General features: G+C 42.8%; 4 protein-coding genes across 7 annotated transcripts in view; 2 read left to right on the forward strand and 2 right to left on the reverse strand.

Moving 5' to 3' along the window:
• LOC120947750 (tyrosine-protein kinase Abl) overlaps positions 1-8,817 on the reverse strand; it is a 29,102-nt gene extending 20,285 nt beyond the window's left edge. For 2 of the 4 annotated variants that reach the window (XM_040363387.2, XM_040363384.2), the window contains exons 1-2: positions 8,434-8,817; positions 5,826-7,092 (exon numbers count right to left, since the gene is read on the reverse strand). In XM_040363387.2, the coding sequence (XP_040219321.2) occupies positions 5,826-5,970 (145 nt within the window). In that variant the 5' untranslated portion in view covers positions 5,971-7,092; positions 8,434-8,817. Of the gene's footprint in view, positions 1-5,825; positions 7,096-8,433 lie in introns of all 4 variants that reach the window. The other 2 variants (XM_040363385.2, XM_040363386.2) reach the window with 2 other exon arrangements.
• Positions 8,818-9,951: 1,134 nt separating this feature from the next.
• On the forward strand, positions 9,952-11,811 carry LOC120949563 (endothelial differentiation-related factor 1 homolog). The gene is made up of 3 exons (XM_040366944.2): positions 9,952-10,321; positions 10,600-10,760; positions 10,857-11,811. Exons 1-3 carry the CDS (start codon positions 10,192-10,194, stop codon positions 11,007-11,009), a joined length of 444 nt encoding a protein of 147 aa, XP_040222878.1. The 5' UTR covers positions 9,952-10,191; the 3' UTR covers positions 11,010-11,811.
• Positions 11,812-11,972: 161 nt separating this feature from the next.
• Positions 11,973-12,967, reverse strand: LOC120949561 (proteasome subunit beta type-1). The gene is made up of 2 exons (XM_040366943.2): positions 12,765-12,967; positions 11,973-12,666 (listed from the first exon to the last, which is right to left on the reverse strand). Exons 1-2 carry the CDS (start codon positions 12,845-12,847, stop codon positions 12,054-12,056), a joined length of 696 nt encoding a protein of 231 aa, XP_040222877.1. The 5' UTR covers positions 12,848-12,967; the 3' UTR covers positions 11,973-12,053.
• A 2,435-nt stretch (positions 12,968-15,402) lies between these two features.
• On the forward strand, positions 15,403-16,933 carry LOC120953799 (prostaglandin E synthase 2). Its single transcript, XM_040374057.2, has 3 exons — positions 15,403-15,895; positions 15,963-16,303; positions 16,382-16,933. The coding sequence occupies exons 1-3, from the start codon at positions 15,527-15,529 to the stop codon at positions 16,845-16,847; spliced, it is 1,176 nt and encodes a 391-aa protein (XP_040229991.1). The 5' UTR covers positions 15,403-15,526; the 3' UTR covers positions 16,848-16,933.
• Positions 16,934-18,046: the final 1,113 nt, after the last annotated feature.

Here is an 18,046-nt window from a genome sequence, read left to right on the forward strand (position 1 = left end):
TCCTCGGCGCGGACCAGTGTGTTTCGAGAAATGTGCCGCAGATTCAGCATTGCATCCGATGAATTCAGGTATCATCAACGTTTTCAAGCATCATACCGCAGTCTTGGCTTTCGCTAAGACAGATTCGGGAAGGGGTCCCGCGGTCTTGAGATAAAGTGTGAAACCCTGTATTCATCTTTTTCTAGAAGTAAAAGAAGTCTAAGATTATTTCCTTACCCACAGTAATAGCACATTATTAATAGGATTACCTTAGGTTTTGGCATGAAAGGACAGCCAATGCAAAGGTATTAGCCTTTTCCATTAAAACACACTATATTTCCTGATGTTTATTGTCATTTTAAGTTAATCTAGCCTATGGTAATGATTATTACTCAAGCTGTAAACACAAAACATATTGCGTCTCTGAGAACTAGTTACAGCAACAAATCCACACATCCCGAAGAGAATATTGTTCTATTGAACATGCGTGTGAAAGATAGATACATTCTTTTCGGTAGGTTATATCAGAATTAAAGAATGACGTTTCCAACTCGAATCATTGGTTTATTTTTATAAGATGGTGGTTGTTACTATTACCTCACAGTTACTTCAGGCTCTAATGGATAGGGACCTGAAAATACGTATTGAGGCATACATCGATGAATCAGCCATGTAGAACTAAAGGTAATTTAATTATCCAAGCTGTCCCAAGCATCTATTATTGCAATCGAGTCATCTCGACGTCGAGGTGACGAGTTTTTTATTGCGTTGGTATGAGGGGTTTCCTTTGTAAGCTCATTTTCCCGACTCGAAGCGTGTCAAAATCAGAATAGAACTGGTAATATCCCAATAAAATTGTCCAGTGAGCTTTAGTTAGTTTCTGAAATATGATATGGCTTATAGAATTTTGTAGTAAAACTTAGCAACAATCATATTTGTCGCGCAGTTCCTTTTTTCTCGCTCCCTCGCCGAAAGAGTTATTCCAAAAACGCATTTATTCACCGGAAACAACGAAGTACCGGCTGAACGGCACGGCACACCAACACAAGCGTGCAGAAACTCAGTAAGGACCTCTTTCTTGTACAAGTGGCTGCTGCTACAATTTTCCCGAAAATGCTGCTTCTGCGCACAGTTGCTCCCGGTAGTGTTGACGACGACTACGACGGCAACGAGTTGTAACCGCATACGCACGCACACCGTTTCGTATCACACGCACACATCTTCTTTTTCTCCGGTGCAAGTTTACATCCATCCTGGCGTACTAGACGCTGAATTAGGGTGGCTTCAACCCCCGCAAGGCAACAACACGTCCACCACCACCAACACGTCCACGGTGCAACGAGGACAACGACAACAAGAAGTAGAAGGCACACAACCACGGCTACATGACGCGCATGTACACGCGCGGCGTACCAACTTCCCTTGTGAGATGCTTTGTTTCGCCTTTGTCTGAAAAGGTAGCCGGCATTTGGACAACGCACGAAACTGTGGCGTGCTTCAACTGGTGAATCGCTAGCAAATGAAAGAAAATTGGCCGGAAAATTATGCATGCTAAAAAGTCTCGCGTTGACGACAAATGGGGAGGTTTTTAAGCAAGTCATGAGTGCACGGAAGGTTCATAATTTGTGCATTATTTTGCGATTCTAATGGCCATCTGACTAACGCAAAAATTCATTTCAAAGGTAACTTCAGTTTATAAATAAAATCCCGATTTCTGCCCAGCGGAAATGTCACAAAAAGCCCATCTCTTCCAAAGCCATTAAAAATATATCTCATTTTTGTGTTAGACCCAACTGCCCTCGAAACAGTATTTTTAAATCACCTAAACCTTATTTTAAACATTCGAAAGGTTAACGTCGTAGGGCAGGGCAAATCAATCGACATTTCTCCCAGAGCAAACGGTAGAAATAGGATTGAGACGAACAGTCCACCATGCCATATCCACATATTTGGAAACGTTTCAAAAATACGATCGAACGACATCAATATGCCGACAGCATGGTATTGGATCGTCTGGCAGCGGTTGTAGACGCTTCCGCGGCTGTATTACGATACTTTTTATTCCGAAACGCCGATGCCGAATGTTTAATTGGATTCTCGATCCCATTTAACCACGCTCAATTAGGGCGGACAGCGTTACCCAACCATCCCAGGAGCGATAGACGACGACGAATGACCGTCGGGTCCAGAGACGGTTTGAAGATGGTTTGGAGCTGTGAATGAACGAGACGAAGGCAAAAAATGAAGCATAACAAATGGCAAATATTGAGACAATTGCTGTGTATTCTTCTCACTCTGCGGTCTATGGATGGTAGCAGGTGGAACGTACAATGCTTTTTCATAACACTCGCTCTTGAGATACATGAATCTCCCCCTTGTAATGATATAAAAAAGTCTCGCAAGCATTCAAATATCGTTTCCGAAAGCATTGATGACGCGGACATAGGGCGAGAGAGAGCGAGAGAGAGAGAGATGCAATTGGGATGGAGGAGGTTGGCACCTTCAAGGGTACATAGCAGCAGAGCTCTTTGCCGTCGTCGACTTTGGTTTGCGTGGCCAGTGGAGCAGGCAAAACAAAAACGGTCTTGAATGTGACTGTCAGTGGCCCACCTTAGTAAGTCCTCCCTCTCTCTCTTAAACCTGCCGAAGTTGCCCCCGCCAAACAGCCGCACCAACACCGAGCGCAGGTCCCTGTTGTGACCCAGCGGCAAGACATTCAAGCGTGTGATAGTAATTACCGCTGCAGCCAATTGGTACTTGTGTGTGAACCGTTGCTTGCTGCATTCGTGTAGTGGTGTGTCCATGGAACGCGCTGCTGCTGCTATTCTACACCGTTCGGCGTTCTGAGTGCACTTTCATGCATTTGCGCGACGCGGGCAACGAGCCTCAATTCATGCGTAAACAAATCTACAACAAAGATTGAGCACAAAAATGCATCAAACGGCAGGGGTGTAATATCAATTAGACCCTTCCCCATGCGACAGCTAAACAAAAGTGCCTTCAACCCGTCTTTTGCAAATACGCAGAGAGGACGTTTTGTTTGTGATGGAAAAATGTTCTTCCGACGGACAGATGTTGGTACAATATTAAAAAGACTTTTTCACCATCTGTGTAGGCGATAAAACCATAGAAGCGGGACGAATGAGATTCGCCAGAATTGCATACCTTTTATATCCGAATACTGCAGTGATTCATTCCTATGACAATATTAACCAAGCTTTTGGGCCAAGGCTGCTGCTACGTTATGTTAGTTTAGCGATCGAAAATGATAAACGTTAGGTAAATCATAATAAATTAGGTTTGTATGTTTACCGTCCATGTTTTTTTTGTTAATACATTCGCCCTTTAGGGAATTACTGTTAAAAAATTATCTATGCCTAAATAATTCCTGACAGCATGTGGAAATACTTTTTTTTCTAGATACAGATTGCGAGTTTTAATGCAGAGTACTTTCATCTTCTTTAGCAAGATATTTAGAAGAATCATTTAGGTTAAATGAAGTTTTATGTACATGTAAATTAGGGCCCATAGCGATAATGATACAGGGGTTTTCAAGTCATTTTCAAATCTGCACATCATTACAGTGTTTTCCAAGTCACTTTCGAATGTAAACATTGTTATTCACCACGTGAAATATGTTAATCCACATCAATCATTTATGGATATGTCATTTCCATCATAATAATTTTTAATTTCTTCAGAATGATTTTCAACACGACTCAAGCTGTATTGAGTTTGACAGTCCTTTGTTATGTGTTGAAAATCATGTGTAAAAACTGAAAATTCATTTTGAAGCAAATACACAATTTGACAGCTGTTGAAAAACATCTTGAATGCGATGAATAATTATGTGCACATTTGAAGTGACTCAGAAAACTCTATATTCACCGCCTCCAAGATGTTTCTCAATAGCTGTCAAATGATGAAATTGCATTAAAATAAAATTTCAGCTCTTCCAAATGATTTTTAACATTAGAATTCAATGAAATGTCAAACTCAATCCAGCTAGAGTCGTGTTGAAAATCATGTGGAAGAACTGACACATCATTGTGTTACAAATACAATTTTTGACAGCTGTTGAAATACACCTCGCAATCAATGAAAAATGTTTTACACATTGTTTTACGCAATTCCATTGTGGAATTGGATTGTTTTAAATTACACAAATGGGTCGGGAGGTCTAATTTTTCAATACGGCCACCAGGGGTGAGGACGCGTTCAGCTTACTCATAACAAAACCATTATTTTGTTTTACTATTATACATCCTAAATAAATTCCAAAATTAAAAAAAATATCAATCCGATGATCGCAACGATAACGAGAAAAGAAAAAAATGGCTATCAGGAGAAAATTACCACTATCTTTTCGAATCAACAATGTGTGGTGTGAGCAAATACTAACCAAAATTAATTATCCCTCACAGCAGGGTAAATTATGATTTCCTCAAATACTAGGAATTGCTTAGTCCTGCCATAACATGTCATGCGCTCCAGACATATGCTTTTTCCCTACGAGCATGGACATCCTCATATAAACCTACCCATCGATAAACAAAACCGATCCGACATTGGGCAAAGCTGAATAGCTGACGAGAGAGAAAAAAAGGCACAACTGCTTCAAAAATCTATCTAATTCAAAATCCTCCTGAGAAGTGCACAGGGCGCAAACAGGCCCAGCTTCCCGCTATAATGTGTTGAAAGTATTGTAAAGTAGGAGAAAAAAATAACAGGGGGAAGCAGCATTATTTCGCCCTTTGCGTGTGCTCGCCCGCAACTCCTACCCCTACTGCCGTGCCTTGGGCGATGGTGCGCCGCTACCCAAAAGCATCTGAACTACACACCAACTGAAGGCACATGTACGGCAGCCTCCTACACGTACACACACACACAAACACCCGTAGTCCGCGCCCCCGTCCCGATGAAGCACCGCTCGAGGGGCGGGGTGGAGAACGGTCAATCGATAAGCGTGTATTTCGTTTTATTCCTGCATCTTGGCTTCCACTCTGTTGTCGGGTTTCGATTTTTATTCCCCTGGTGCACTGTCCGACCCAACCATGATGATAGCGACAAGAGCCAGTACCCGCCCTGCACTGCCAAAGATGCTGGCGGCTGGGTCCGTGTGTGCGAGCATTGTGATGCTGCTTTATTGCATGATGGTGTGCATCTTTCGCGCACACATACACCCACGTGTAATGTTGTAGGTGTGTTTCCTTCCCCAGGGAACAACACAGCCGTGCCGTTGTTGTTTTCCGGTTTCCCTTCCCTTTGTGCGGTCCAAGGACAAGGACGGCGCGTCGGCCGAGGAGATGCGCACACGGGAACAATCATTCGTTCCGGGAGCGCAGCAGCGCAGTACAAGCAGGCACACACATGTAGCGCTGATGCTGTTCCCCTCGCTGCCGTATCGCGTTAGCTGGTGTGCGTGCGTGCGTGCGTGTATTTACTGTAGGATGAGTGAAAGAAGCAGAGAAAATACACAATTCCAAATCTGAACAGCGTACGGGGCGCTGTCAATGCCTGCTGCTATGCTTCATTCACACTGTTGCTATTACTGTTGCCGCTGCTGTGTCGACATGCTTTATGACGGCATGAGCATTTTTGTCTTCTTTTTCTTCTTCTTTTTCCTTTCCACTATCTGCGATCCTCATTTTCGACATGATCCATTTTTCGTAAAACTTAAACCCGGGCAGTTCGACGACGCCGTGACTCATGCTTTCTTTCACGCTACTCTGTACTCTGAGTCGCTCGTTTACCATATCGGTATCGGTAAAATCATGTTCAAACAGGTCGCAGTAGACGCGAAAATTGCACAAAGGAAATAAACTGCCACCACCAGACACACTTACCACTGTGTTCGGTGAAGATGTTTGAGCCGAGCGTTCGCGCATCCTTCGACGAGCGGGGCTTGCTGCGGCTGGACCGGATCGAGCTGCCGGCACCGAGGGTAGAGATAGTTCCGGTCGGACGTTCCTTCACCTGCTGGGCACCCATTGCCCCGGCACACCAGCAGCCTGCGTATGGCGACGGGCGGTAGTCGGATGCTGCTTTTCGGCGTGGCCCTCTAACAACCGACCACCAACGAGCTGCAGAAGAGGAAGAAGCCGGCGCTTATCTCGGGGCGTTCGGGTACGGCTTGTACGGCTACGCGATTACACGTAATGCCGGCGGACTGATTGTAAGGGCGCACGTCTCTCGCTCTCTCTCTCACTCTTTCTCCTTTTCTCTGCCTGTATGTTTGTGTGTTTTGTATACGGCGTCAAGCATACACACACACATACACACTTTCACACACACACACACTTCACATGTGTCGCACTAATGATTCTATCAGACGCAGACCCCGCATACAGTGATAGACACAGAGTATGAGAAAAACAACACCACCATACCCCACCGTACCCACACACACACACACGCGCGTAAAACCGACGGGAAGGAGCTCTAATACACTTTTCTTCCTCCTCACACACCCTTTACTCTTCTATCTCCCCCTATGGATTTCTTCCCTTTTTTCCTATTCTCACCGTTTTCCACCTTAGCCCCCAACCGAGCGGCTGAGCGTAATTGTGTACGCGGCGCACACTTCCACACACACACATACACACACTCTATTTTGCTCCACTTGCTTTCTGCTCACTTTCGGCAGAGAGATATCGAAAAATCACTACACACAGTGATGCTGTTGCTGCTGTGGGGCTTTCTGGGACCGCCTCACATTCTTCACCGCAGCGGGCACAAAAGAGGAACAGGAACAACAACAACAACAAAATAATACAGGCCCGTTGATGGCCGCTGCTGCTGCTGCTGACTGCTACGACGCTTGCCGAGATGAACCGTGTGCCGCACACAACACCACCATCAACCACTACACTCTTGCGCACATACACTCTCTTTGGCGTTTGTGTGCGCACACACCAACACACTAACTTCGCACACACACGCAAGCGGGCACGAGCGTAAACACTTCCGGTGGTAGGGGGGGGGCAGAAAGAAAAGTGTTCAGCCACACTTTTAATCTTCGGTGCGCTGCGCCTTCACATTACGGTGAAAATTCGGCCTGCGTCTAGGCGCTGTGGGGTTGAACAGTATGCCGCCGCGGGAGAGATGCTGATCCTGCTGGAAGAAGGACGCGACACATTTAGCAATTCTACGCCGACAGATGGTTCGCAACCATAGCGAGCGGTGGTGCGGGAGAGTTTGCGAAACTCGTGCAAAGAAAGAGGGAAAACAAAAGGGGAAAGAGCAACGACGTCTAACTCCTCGCACCCATCGCCTACTGCGCGACGCACGCTCGCTGCAACTTTGCCAAATTCTGTTTGCCTCGTGTGGGGTGGGAGGTGGAGGAAGCAAAGAAAATCACTTCCTGTCTGCTACTATTTTTCCACCTATCCATACGCTTTTCTCTCTTTCGCTATCTCAACCTACAGCTACACTGGAGAGATTGTGTGTCTCCAAACCATTTCCGAAGCTGATGCAAGTAGCGGTGGTGGTGTGGGGTGTTCCCTGGCTCTGCCAAGTGCATCAATTCCAGTAGCCCTGTATGGATGGAGTGTGGCGATGAGGAGGTGGTTTGCCCTAAGGCAGAAAAGATGGAAATACATACACAGACGCACACACACAACTTCATCTGGAGCAAATGAAAACCCACAAGCGAAAGACTGTAAGTCCGTTACTCGTGACAAATTGACACAAAAAAGACTACTTCATACGTTTTCCAGCATTTCTTTGCATACACAACTTCATCTTTTGTTTCTATCCCTCTAGGGATGGCTGCTTTGATGAAGCCGCTTCAATGAATGCCACTGAAACTGGAAATGGAACTGGATGTTTGCCTCACATTTAACTTCCATTCAAACATTTTCTTATCAAAAAACAAAATAAAACAGCTAAAATTCCTCTGTCGACTTGTCGTCCGTGAAGGTAACTTTACATACACACGCACACACACTGCATTTCCTCCTCACTTGCATTTTTGATCGGAATTTCTTTCCCGATTATTGCTGAAAAAAGCATCCGCACGATAAATATTAGGAAGAAGACAACCGTTTTCACACGCCAGCGCCACCGCTTGCTACGTTTTTCATCGCACTTCTTGGCCGCGCGCACCCGGAAGGGGTGAAAAACCTGCATACTTCCTCGTCTCTTCACTATCCCGGTTCCAGGTACACCGCCGTACCCCCCTTTCATCCTCCACGTCTAGTAATAAAAACTCTCCGGCAGAATCTTTCAGTTCTCGCGAGAAGATGCTTTTTTTTTTGTTTTCCAGCAGAATGTAACCAAAGGGCTAGGAAAGGTTTGCTTTCCCGTGCTCTTCTTGTTCTTTTAATGATGCCGATGATTTCGTTTCCTAGCTTTACTTTTCATCTTCCTTTCCTGCCACGCTCCCACCTCACGGTCCCACCACCACCACCAGCTTCCATGATTCTTCTTTCACAAACCACTACCAACACTTACGCTGCACACACTCTGGTACCGTTTTACAGTGGGAAAAAAGCGAATCTCCCTTTCCACTGCCGCACAACCTTGGCAACCAACCGCCACCACCCACCGCTTCTTCTTCGCGCTCTCCTCACTTCACACAGCAGCCGAGTACGACTGTGTGTGACCGGAACGGCCCAAGCGCACGGAGGCGAGGAAACTTCTTGTCTGTCCGTGAGCAACCGTTGCGTTTAAGCCATTCTGAAGGGGCACGCCGTTTAGTTTATGCATTGACCAGATGTGTCACGCAAAAAATAACACGGAATTCCTCTAACCGAACGCGTAGCACGCACTGCGTTCACTTGCTTCTTTTCTTCTTCAGTGTATCGGTGGCCTCTGTGGGCTTGATGTTGAAGCTAGCTGAATAGAAAATTAATTGATCGCTACACAACCGGCAGGTTCGTTCGCCACTTTCTGCTTTGACATTTGAATGCAAACGATATGACAGAAGGGATTATAGCAAGGGCTGTGATGGAACGAGGTCAATTATTAGCCAACATCGATTTGGTCTCCTTGGATGTCATTTGACAGCAGAAAGCCCTTGAAAATTCATCAAACACTCAAATATATATACTTACTAGAGGCATACATAATTTTCCTGTAAAATTTATGAACTAATTAACAAATTACTTGCGATTACCAGCCCGATTCATTATTAAATTCATTAAAATCATTATTAATCTAAAGGGGCTTTCAAACTGATGTAAAGAACTTTAGGGTACTTATCAAATCGTTCTGCATTACTTGACTTCGTTCCTACACAGTCCTTGGGTTTAAACTAGCAACATAGTATAGGAGGTAAAAAACTATATCATAATGATTTTGAGATTTAAATTCGGCTATAAATAAAATATTTCGTAATTTGTAATTGAATCCCAGCTGTTGTTACGCCTGGTAACAGTTTATTGAGTAGTTGAAAAGTCTTTCTTTGCCAACACCAGCTTTTACAATTGTTGTTCAACATGTTTATTTATTCTCATCAGATCAAAATCATTAAAACATTTATCCGTCTTCTTCCTCTGTTTGAGTTTTAATTATTCAACGTTGATCTGAAATGTCAATGACATCTTTATTTTACCATCGTATCGTCATGTCAAATCACTCGAAATGAAATGAACTCGTTTACAGAACAAGATGAAGAAATATACAGCATTGTTTACACGAATGCTGTTTTGAATAGCGAAATTGCGGATTTTTTACAGGGCAAAAGCGTGCCAACCAAAAATTCAATAATTCAATAGCCATCGCAGTTCAACCAGTGAGGGCCAACTAAACACACCAAAAATTATGCTGAAGTAATAAACTTGATGTTTGAAAAATTGCTCTATAATAGCAGTGAAATACACGTAAATAATGATAAAATATGGTACCAGCGATCTTTTTAGCTCTCGTGATATTTTTACCACAATATCCGGCATCTGACTGTAATCGTGTTCCGGCATTGCATGAGCTAACCCGTCGATAATGCTTCAGCAAACAAACGTCAAACTGTCAGATCCTGCAATTCTAGAAACGTCGAATCTTCATTTTCCTTCGATTTGAAGCAAACTCGCAGCAAAGAGGGAAATAGCAACGCAGAGACTAAATTTGGAATCGCACTGACTTTTTTTCTTCTATTGCTCCAACTCAACCTGATCTCTTGCTAAGCCGTGCTCAGCAAATTGTGTGTTCGTGCACTTGTTTTCTGTGTTAATTTGTACGATATAAGTCGAACGGAAGCCAACCAGTGCAAAGATGTCGGAAAGCGACTGGGACACAGTGACCGTATTGCGTAAAAAGGCTCCAAAAGCGGCCACACTAAAGACTGAATCGGCCATCAATAAGGCACGCCGTCAAGGAATTCCAGTGGAGACCACACAGAAATGTAAGTACTGAGGGAAGGCCGGCCTCGGGTGGGCAAGCGTTAAGGGTGACCTTATTTCCCGAACGCAATTCAAAACAATGTGCTGAGCAAAACAGTGATGTTTTCCGGCATGTCCGCTTGTCAAGCGGCATGGTGGGCTCTTTACACGCAGGCACCCCCCTGAAACAGCAATATGATGCAATTTATATTTAACTTTCTAGCATGACACCACATGCCATGTGCTTGTCGTTGGTTTTGCATTTTTTTCTAATTGTGTCTTTATTTTCCCCTCTTTTCAGTCAACGCTGGAACCAACAAACAGCATGTTGCGGCTAAAAATACAGCCAAACTGGATCGCGAAACGGACGAATTGCGTCACAAAACGCTTGCACCGTCCGTTGCGAAGCTAATCATGCAGGGCCGTCAGGCGAAGGGACTGAGCCAGAAGGATCTCGCTACGGTAAGGGTACAATTTCGCTCGTGGCGCGGATAGCTCGCCCAATTGGATGCGTCCAATGTTGCTTATCGTGTATCTCGCACAATCTCACTCCTACAGCAAATTTGTGAAAAGCCACAAATCGTTAACGACTACGAGGCGGGCCGTGGCATTCCAAACAACTTGATCTTGGGCAAAATCGAGCGCATCATCGGCATTAAGCTGCGCGGTAAGGATATCGGCACACCCATGCTGCCTCCCGGTAAGAAGTGAGATGTCGGGAGGCAGTAGAATCGCTCGTCTGCTCGCTGGTTCTTCTCAACGCACCTGTGTACAGCGCACCAACAAAGGCGGGAGGCCCCATTTAATAGTTGTAACGTTTAAGAGAAGCACTGCGGGGTGAAGCACCATAACTTTTTTGGCGGCGGTGTAATGCAGGGAAAGGCGAAAACCGACTGAAAATGCTATATCACCACTGTGTAGACACGATCATTTACGGCGAGAAGAAGTGCAGGCCTCCCTAAATCAGTGCAGCACCACTCGGTACGGTGAGCGGTAGTGGCACAGCTTTCGAAAATAACACTTGATACTACTGTAAACATGCCGCCGTGTGTTTGGTGTCATGGTAACAGCAACAGAGATACAGAACGCATTTTGCCGCTTCATTAAAGAAGTCGGGAAATAAAAATATTTAAATCGGCATTTTCTTGTAGAAGTACGCACGATGATGATTGTATGGCTAAGGCTTGCGGTTTCGCGTCGCATCACACTCAAACTGAATGTTTAAAACCTTTTCCAATTTAAATGCAAACCAGTTTGATTGGTACAAATTTCAGCAGTTCAGCCAAATGTGTATTGTGTAGAATAAAGCTTCATTCGATGTTCTTTTTTTGTTAATGGAGTAAATTACTCGCGAGTCGCAGACTACAGACCACGAAAGCAATTTTATAGGACGCTGCTGCTGTTGAACAGGTTGTTGTAGCCTCAAAGAATCATCATGCATCTATTGGACTTTTGCTGTATAACATTTGATTTTGAAATATACTTGTGCTCATTACTCTCTACTTCCAAGTAATTCCGTGAACAGCAGTCATTTTGTTAGAATCAGTTGAAAGAACTCTTAGGTTGAAAGTTTTGTTAAGATTCAGATTACTTCGCGCTCCTGTTTCCATCCATTTTTAATTGCGAAACATAAAATTTTACATTTACGCTCAAACGATATTAGGAAAATTTGAATTTGAAGAGAAAGATGAATTTTACATGTTTATTCATCGAAAAGAATTGAAACTCCCTTTATTGACCAAGCCAATCAACGCTCTAATCTTTTCGGAGGTGCAGAGTCTCTTCCTTGATGCCATCCTTAGTAATAATGTTGATGATAACGGAATCACCCGTGTAAATATCACGTTCCGTGGCAGAAATAAACGTATCCTTGATGATCGAGATGGCTTTCTCCATTTTGACCGGTTCCGGATCCGCGTTCAGCATGTTCTTCTGGCCGATTTGATTGTCCAGCACCGGTTGCAACAATGGTCCGGCTGATCCGCCCGCCCGGTACGTTGTCATTTCACAGTGGCCGATCGGATCGTAGCTGTAGACGACACCTTTACCGTCCTGGTCCAATCCAGCCAGCACGTTCGACACGTAGTACGGGAAGAACCGACGGTTGTACATCAGAATCGACAGCATCTGGGCAACGGCCGGTGTGGACATGTTCTTCTGATGCTGATCCTTGTACATTTGCATCCGCACCTTCACCAAGCTGGTCAGTGCGAGCGTGTCGCACCAGCAACCGGTGGACGCCAGCACGGTTTTGTCCGACAGACGGAACAGTTTGTTTTGCGTACGCGTATGAATCGAGTAGCCGGAACTGAGCCGAGTGTCCGCACCAATGACGGCAAAATCCTCGCCGGCTATGGCTACAACACTCCTAGAAGATGCAATAATTCGTGTCATTCTCTCTCCGGGCCTCTTAACCTAACATTGGCAGGGAGTACGCGGAGGTGCCGCCGAAGCCTTTCAACTTACCCGCCGTTAGATTCGTACGGATAAAACTGCACCTTACGTGCTCCAGGCACTTCGTACTCGGGGAAATTCTCGATTCCAAGCATGTTTGTTGCTGTAAATTACACGGAACCACAAATGATATTTCACCGATCTGTTCGTTGCCGAATGCTCTGTTTCTTCTTCTTCAGTGACTGTGCGAAATAAACAGAGACGTTTTGAAGGAAATGCTTGACGTTTCTTCATGAGTAGAGATGTACAAACTTAACGGGTGGAACATTACGTTCTGATGAGATTTTATGAAAATCATCAAACATACAGTGGAGCGCCGTTTATCCGAGTACCTTTTATTCGGCTTTCCGTTTATCCGTGCTGTTGAGAAATGACAGCTCAATACAAAGGTGACATTGCGTTATGAGGAGGATATTTGAAAAAGCGGTTATAAGAGCACATTGTCATAACAAAAAACACTATAATTCATGGCAAATTTCAAATATTCTCATTGGAAAACATGAAGTTAATGAAAACTGGGTTATTTTTATCAGAAAATAAGAATATTTTCCAAAACCTAATCAGAAATTGGTAATAAAATAATCATTTGACTCATTACCCGTGTTTTTCGCTTATCTGGGCGAGTTAAAGTCCCGAGATGCCCGGACAAACGGCGCTCCACTGTAATTTAGTTTAAAATTTTCTTGAAGTTCCTAAATCATATCACTCTCATAATTATTTAACCTTTAAGTTGGCAACCGGATACCCGGGTAGTTTTTTAAACTTTAAACTGAAATAACTTTTGATTCATTGCTTTTATTGACCTGAAATTTACCGTAGCCTCCCAACTTTTAATTTCTGATTTTTTGGTGCATAAATTGTAATTTTAAACAGTCTGTAAGTATTTTATTTTGAATTTTTTTTTAACTTTACCACGTAAGTTGGCAACCAGCATACCCGGGTATTCCATACATTCTGTATGGAGAATGACGTTTCTCTTCTTCCTCTTTTCGTATTGTGCTTATTTTTGAGTCAAATTCAAGCGATTCCAAATTTTAATATGACCGTTATTTTTATATTAAAATGAAAAAAACTTAATGAATAAATGAAATAGAAGAGAATATATGGTCCGCATTACTTGCTTACAGCATTAAAATATAGAAAACATTGTTTACCTATGAAAATCGTTAATTTTTTGCATCAAAACGTGTGGAATACCCGGGTATGCCGGTTGCCAACTTACGTGTGTAAATCTGGTTGCCAACTCTACGGTTAAAACATAAAAATTTCATGAGCAAATCAAATAGCGCGTGGCCACGGAGCTGAAAAAATGTTGAAAAAATTTTCAACTTTGTCAAAATTGCTTGTCAACTGCAAAAAAGAGCTTTTCTCGTGGCCGCACCAAAAACATACACAAGAGCGACAAAAAGCTCCAACATCTGAATATCATCGATATTTTGTTTAAGAAGCACTAACTAGGTACATAAATCAATTAGAATCATGCATTTTAGCATTATTATCATAACAATGGGTCACAACTGCGCCAAATAGCTGTTTGTTTACGCTTTTTCACGAACGTCAAATTTTGTCAACTTTTGTCAACTTTTTTCCTGGCTGCTCCAGGTCACAAAATTTAGACAAAAGCTCAAAAAAGTGACAAAAGCTCACATTTTGAAAAATTTGTCAGCATTTTGTCACTCCCGTGGCCTTTCGCTTAAACAAGAAAATGATTAGCATCCAATCCAGAACCGAATCGAATCCACGGATAATCGGGAGAGTATCGAATGTTTTTTTTCCTGCTTTAGGCCCGTGTCTGTGCTCCATCGGATGCGATTTTATCGGAAGACCTGTCAAAATTTTATATGGGATTTGACAGATAACGTCGGACGTGCGATTTCGTCGTACGACGGAATCAAAAATGTTTGATTTCGTCGGACGCCGCATCCGATTTTATATGTCAAACTAAATGTGTGGTGTTTTGTAGGAACAATCTCAAATTAATTTTTCATAATCGTTATATTATTCAAATCATCCAATTAATCGCAATATTATACGAAAAAGCGTTTGACAGCACGTGCGATAAAATCGCATGCGATGGAGCACAGACACGGGCCTTATTCAAACTTCTTTATGATTATTTTTATTCAATAAACTACAATTGAACAGCAAACTTGAAATTTTCAATTTCTTTTTCTTTAAAATTTTGTGAATTAAACATTTTCAAAAATATTTTTTTAAATCAGAAACTAAGAAAACTTGAAACCGAAGGCGCAAAGCCATGGGAATGACGAAATGCTGACAAACTCAAAACGTGAACTTTTGTTGGCGTTGAAAGTTGACAAAAAGTGAAAAATTTTACGTTCGTAAAAAAGCGTAAACACACAACTATTTGGCACAGTTGTGATCATTTGCTAGGGTAATATTGCTAAAAGGTGTGTTGCTAATTGATTTATGTATCCATTTAGTACTTTATAAATAAATTGTCGTTCGATATTCAGAGGTTGGAGCTTTTTGTCGTTCAGGTGTAGATTTTTGACACGACCACGAGAAAAGCTCTTTTTTGCAGTTGACAAGCAGTTTTGACAAAGTTGAAATTTTTTTCCACATTTTGTCACATCCGTGTCGACACGCCAAAACATGGAAATGATTTTTGTCAACCATATTTGACGTTTGTTGTTTTGTTATGAAAACCCGGCTGATTACGACAAAATAAGAAATTTTATCGGCAGATAGGTGCATTATATTTGGAAATAAAAAAAACCCACTCACCGGCCGTATTTGCTACAGTTTACGTAATGGCAACGTTCCGCTTGGGCGCTATTGCATCAATTGCAACGAGGATACCGCATCAAAATGTGGCAAAATTGCAGCGAATCAATCTCGTCCGTCGGATGGCTACCGGAGCGGGACCGAAAAAACCAACCAGCACACTAGGACTGGCTGTGAAGGGAATGGCAATCGGTGCCCTGGTCGGCACCGGCTGGTCCGGTTACAGCTACTTCAAGGGCGGTCCCACAGATCATATGCTGCACGAGCATGTAGGGCCGAAGGTTCTCGACAAGCTGCCGGATGTGAAAATAATGCGCAAAGTAGTCAATCCGAATGATGATTCGGGCTTAGATTTGGTGCTGTTCCAGTTCCAAACGTGCCCGTTCTGCTGCAAGGTGGGAATGTTACGGTTAATCACAAACTACGGTGTAATGGACTGATTGTAACTGATTGTATTTGCAGGTTCGTGCTTTCCTAGACCACAGCGGGCTTTCCTACTCAGTGGTGGAGGTGGATGCAGTACTTCGTCAGGACATTCGCTGGTCGGACAGTAAAAAAGTTCCAATTTTGCTAGCGAAAACGAAATCGGGCAAATACGTTCAGCTAACGGACTCGAGCATGATAGTGTCCTCGATTTCCAGCTTCCTTCGGGACAAGAAGCAAGACATCGGCGAGCTCGCCAAATACTATCCGTCGATATCGTACGAAAACGATGCGGGACGAAAAGTGTTCGACATTATGAACAAATATTTCCTGATGTATCAGGAAAAGAAGGTCGACAATCGTACAAAGGAAGAGCAAGAGTGAGTATTGCCGTGTTGAGTGTGTTTGTGTGGTGGAAGCTATTCTATATTATATCATATTGTTTGCTTTGCGATTAGGGAGGAGCGCAAGTGGCGTGCCTGGGCCGACGATCATTTGGTGCATTTGATTTCTCCGAACGTGTATCGAACGAAGGACGAAGCGATGGAAACATTTGAATGGTTTTCGGACGTTGGCGAATGGGGTATCCACTTTCCGAAATGGGAACGAGACCTGATGGTATACGTCGGCGCATTTGCCATGTGGGGCATCAGCAAGCGGCTCAAGCGGCGGCACCAGCTCAGTGACGACGTTCGCTCGCACATCTACGATGCGTGCGATCGATGGATCAGTGAAATCGAAAAGAAGAAAACCACCTTCCACGGTGGATCGCAGCCAAATTTGGCCGATTTGGCCGTGTTCGGTGTGCTGAACAGTATGGAAGGATGTCAAGCTTTTAAGGACTGTCTGGAGAACACCAAAATCGGTCCATGGTTTTATGCGGTCAAGGAGAGAGTGCTTAAAAATCGCGGTAATGTGTTGTAATGCTATGCTTTGTACTATTGAAGATGGTTTAAGTACAGTTAATATGCAATAAAACAAAAAGTAGAGGTTGTTCCTCTTTAAAATTACATAGCTGCATTTATTTTTTATTTTTTATAATACACTTTTCTTGTACGTGCTGCCAACACATTTAATTTTACATTCAATTCAATTAATGTTGTAATAAAATTCTATTGCATAAACTGATGTTCAGGGTCAATAGCTTTGACATATAATTTTTAAATGCTAGAAATAGTTTTGCTGAAATTGGTTTATTGGGGGACTTATTTGTTGCATTTCCAAATAGGATTTAATTGTTATTACACTTTACATTAGTTCCATGTACGTAAAGTCGAACACTCGTGAATAGATTTCAACAAAGCTTTTTTATGTGGGTCGAACAAAAAAAAATCAGAAATATAAATAATAAATTAATTTACCTGAGCTCAATGAATGAAAATTCCGATAAAAAAGTCTGCTTAAAAAACAAAAAACAACATAATATACGAGTTACAATTTTGATATCGACGCCATTCGGATGCACGCTTTGCGCATACATAATCGCTGCGCTAGTGCGTTGGGACGGAAGACGTTGCAATATGCTGTAACCCTTGTATTTTTTTTAAATACATTGGAGTCTTTATTGTAGCGAAAAATAAAGAAAAACCTGTTCCCGACGAAAAGGAAGAATCGGAAAAAAGTAAACAACCTTTTTTTTCCTTTTTATGGTCGTGGCGCGCGATCGTCAAATTTTTGAAACACATGTTCCGATGCGTAAAGCAGAGAGATAGTTACATAGCACGCTCTTCGTTCCTGCTTTACGAAACTCTCTCACTCGTTTGTGCTCATGATTACGCTCTTTTCATGTAGCTGTCTTAAGGAAGCGCAAATGAGAGAATTAAAGCGTTTTAAATTTGGTAGATTATAAGCATTTGAATGAAATAAATACAATTCCATGACTAGATTTTTAAAATGATGGTAACAAATGTGGAGATATTTAAAATCATAGCACATGAAAATTAAATAGTTTTAAAAAATGGTTGAACAGATCAAATATTGTCATCAATTCTTCAGACATCCTGGAACTTCTTATGAATGTTTCACATCATTATACATCATAATACTAAAACACCATGAAGTTTTTTTTTCATTTCCTGGGATCATGAAACGATCGTACAAAAAAAAAGTCTAACACGAAGCGT

The sequence above is a fragment of the Anopheles coluzzii genome, chromosome 2 (assembly GCF_943734685.1).
Source record: "Anopheles coluzzii chromosome 2, AcolN3, whole genome shotgun sequence".
NCBI lineage: Eukaryota > Metazoa > Arthropoda > Insecta > Diptera > Culicidae > Anopheles > Anopheles coluzzii.

Coding starts and splice junctions, on each gene's coding strand:
- LOC120949563 (XM_040366944.2), top strand. CDS start 10,192: ATGTCGGAAAGCGACTGGGACACAGTGACCGTATTGCGTAAAAAGGCT. Junction 10,322..10,599: donor AGTGGAGACCACACAGAAAT/GTAAGTACTGAG, acceptor CCCTCTTTTCAG/TCAACGCTGGAACCAACAAA. Junction 10,761..10,856: donor GCCAGAAGGATCTCGCTACG/GTAAGGGTACAA, acceptor TCACTCCTACAG/CAAATTTGTGAAAAGCCACA.
- LOC120949561 (XM_040366943.2), bottom strand. CDS start 12,847: ATGCTTGGAATCGAGAATTTCCCCGAGTACGAAGTGCCTGGAGCACGT. Junction 12,667..12,764: donor CCGTACGAATCTAACGGCGG/GTAAGTTGAAAG, acceptor TGCATCTTCTAG/GAGTGTTGTAGCCATAGCCG.
- LOC120953799 (XM_040374057.2), top strand. CDS start 15,527: ATGGCAACGTTCCGCTTGGGCGCTATTGCATCAATTGCAACGAGGATA. Junction 15,896..15,962: donor CGTGCCCGTTCTGCTGCAAG/GTGGGAATGTTA, acceptor TTGTATTTGCAG/GTTCGTGCTTTCCTAGACCA. Junction 16,304..16,381: donor CGTACAAAGGAAGAGCAAGA/GTGAGTATTGCC, acceptor CTTTGCGATTAG/GGAGGAGCGCAAGTGGCGTG.